At 40.3% G+C, this 2,522-nt stretch overlaps 2 protein-coding genes across 2 annotated transcripts in view; one reads left to right on the top strand and one right to left on the bottom strand. All coding sequences in view use genetic code 11, as the record gives it.

Moving 5' to 3' along the window:
- EGR_08329 (Diphthamide biosynthesis protein) overlaps window positions 1-445 on the top strand; it is a gene marked incomplete at both ends in the record, with an annotated part of 2,625 nt that extends 2,180 nt beyond the window's left edge. Inside the window, one exon of the mRNA XM_024497578.1 lies at window positions 268-445. Coding sequence (XP_024348001.1) covers window positions 268-445 — 178 coding nt within the window. The remainder of the gene's footprint in view (window positions 1-267) is intronic.
- Window positions 446-1,268: 823 nt separating this feature from the next.
- Window positions 1,269-2,522, bottom strand: part of EGR_08328 (hypothetical protein) — a gene marked incomplete at both ends in the record, with an annotated part of 3,930 nt that continues 2,676 nt past the window's right edge. Inside the window, one exon of the mRNA XM_024497577.1 lies at window positions 1,269-1,392. Within this exon, the coding sequence (XP_024348000.1) occupies window positions 1,269-1,392 (124 nt within the window). The remainder of the gene's footprint in view (window positions 1,393-2,522) is intronic.

The raw sequence follows: 2,522 nt of genomic DNA, 5'->3' as shown, positions 1-2,522 counted from the left end.
ATTTTTATGTCATCAAAATCTGGACTCAGCATGTCTACCCCTAGTGCGTGTAATCTAATTGTTATTTCAGTATTCAAGTTTCCGAATTCATGACATCTGCGTATAGGTATGCGCCTATTGCTTACACCACCCCATCTTCTGAATCTTCAGAACGGTTATAGTGAAGCAAATTATAAATTGGTATGTTCTACGCATTCAGTGATGGCTTGAGTGCTGCAGTGAGATAGCATGCACATTTTCATTCCGAACGAGTCTTCCCTTTCGCAGTGCCAAAATAGGGTGGAACTCCTTGGGTCTTCTCTACAGTGGTCAGAAGGTGTCGGAACCGGTGCCCTTCGTAAATGTCAGGGTTTTTTGCTTGAACCAAACTGCTCCATTGTCGACGAATCTCACTTACTCTTATGACAAGAATGTACCACGGATGGTTCTCCTAAGCTTTTCCTAGAGCTTGATATAATTTTAGGGGGTTTATTCCAGTATGCCATCTCATTCGAGTTGTTCCTGATTGGCTGAAATGCTTCTGAGAGTGGTGCTACTTTTTGTCAAGTGCAATTGACGCACAGAAAGTACCTGGCGTGATGTGGATTTGGTCCCATACCTAAATGAGTCCTTCTTAGTACAGTTTTCAATGAGTCGGACAACTGCTAACGAAGGTGGAAGTATTCCTGCTCTGATTTGACTTCACCGCATCAGCTTCTTTCTACCACGTACTTGGCTCCAACACATATGACCGTTGTCACGACCACTAGTACAGGATTCTACCAGCCAGCAACCTTTGAACCGCTAGGTGTGACTGCAGTAGCAATTTTACTTAATGTCCTTGTCTAACCATAAAATTATTTGGGGCACTCTGCACTCTGACAAATCAAATGCAGAAACATAACCACTAGACCACTTACGAATGCTATCTCAAGTAACTCAATAATAAATCTCAGGTAATTTTGCAATAATGCCAATTTTAAGCTTTCGGAGATTCACCCAGCACTCTTCGTAGGCTTGAACAAGGTCTCTACCAAACCCCAATCATAATAATGCACTGGTATGCTTAAGAAGTCCGGGCGTGCAAACAAGACAACCCGCGATCCGCATTTTATTTATTCACGTAATTCACTCTTGTTTACAAGAAAATTGGGCCGAGAGATGCCCTTAGTAATTAGGGCAAGAAGGGCTTATCGCCTGCACAATAACTGATGCAGACCCCAAAACCTCACCGACCATGCCAACAAAAAATACAGAACAACATTCAACGTAGTGTGGATTCATTGGGCTCATAAAGCCATCACCTCATAGACGTCGCGAAGAGACCATACAGCATAGTTGGCGGACGCACATATTAGAAAGCGTAAGCGTCCCGTATATAGTTCCATTTTAATCGTAAGACATAATTTTGACCTAAATAAAGCATATCCAACTACAAAATAATGTAATTCAACGTGGTAACACTTAGTCTTCAAATTTTAATGCAAAATTTGTCCAATTAGGTAAAAAAGAACAAATACAAAAGCAAAACTTCTGCTCTAATCAACAATAATCGATCGCACAACGTGAAAGCAGTTAATAGGGGCAAAGAATACTACACCCAGGTGTCATTTCCAGCAAATGGGACAAAAAAGCCAAGCAATACACTAGATGCACAAAACTTGAGATAATATCAAAAGCAGGGAAGTGATTCCGGTGATTCGGCTCAATTCTTTTTGGCAGCTTTGTGCTTCTTCACCTTGGAAGAGCGGGGTTCATTTAGTATGTAGTAAATCTTTCGGGCGCAAAAGATTGCAATAGCAACAAAAAGTATTGCCGGAATGACAAATACGGCATTGTTTATGTTCTTTTGAACTGGTTGGTCGGGACTTGTTAATTCCACCATTGCGGTAAAAAAGGAGTACGAGGAGTTATTTACACAAGCCGCTCCTGGGGCGACCTAAATAATGGTTGCAGTAAACATGTCGAAAATCTGTCCATATTTTATAAAAATTCACTGCCTTTGTAAAAAAAGCAAAGAGATCCCGGTCACTAACATAAAGAGTCTGTTGGATATGCAACACAAATAAAGGAATGACCTGCAATTAGAAGACAAATAATACATAGAAATATAAAGTCTTTATTAACAGCAATAAGTAGTTCTTGTCACTTAAAACAATACCATAACAAGCAGTAACAAACACATGTTAAAAATTTTTATTGCAAACAGCTTACTCAGTGCTTTGCCTTTTTGGAGGTACTGGACTTGTTAAAAAGCTAGATAAATCATAGTATTAAAATTTTGAGGCTAAACTGCTTCGAAAAAACTGCTTTGTGTCAGACATCAACTCTCAGCCATAAACATAGACTAATTTGTGGTCTACCTATTACAGATACCCCATGCGAGCTGACCACAGAAAAATGCAAGTAGCCTTAATCCTACCTGCACACTAAATGTATAGAATGTGCGGTGGTATCAACATCGGCATCACCCTTTGCTTTCATATCCTTTTCCCACTGCAGTGTGACCCCTGTCACTTGTGTCTATGTCCTCCCTCCTTTCC

The sequence above is a fragment of the Echinococcus granulosus genome, assembly GCF_000524195.1.
Source record: "Echinococcus granulosus chromosome Unknown EG_S00103, whole genome shotgun sequence".
NCBI lineage: Eukaryota > Metazoa > Platyhelminthes > Cestoda > Cyclophyllidea > Taeniidae > Echinococcus > Echinococcus granulosus.
The sequence above is the reverse complement of the archived record's forward strand: the minus strand, read 5'-3'. Positions and strand labels throughout refer to the sequence as shown.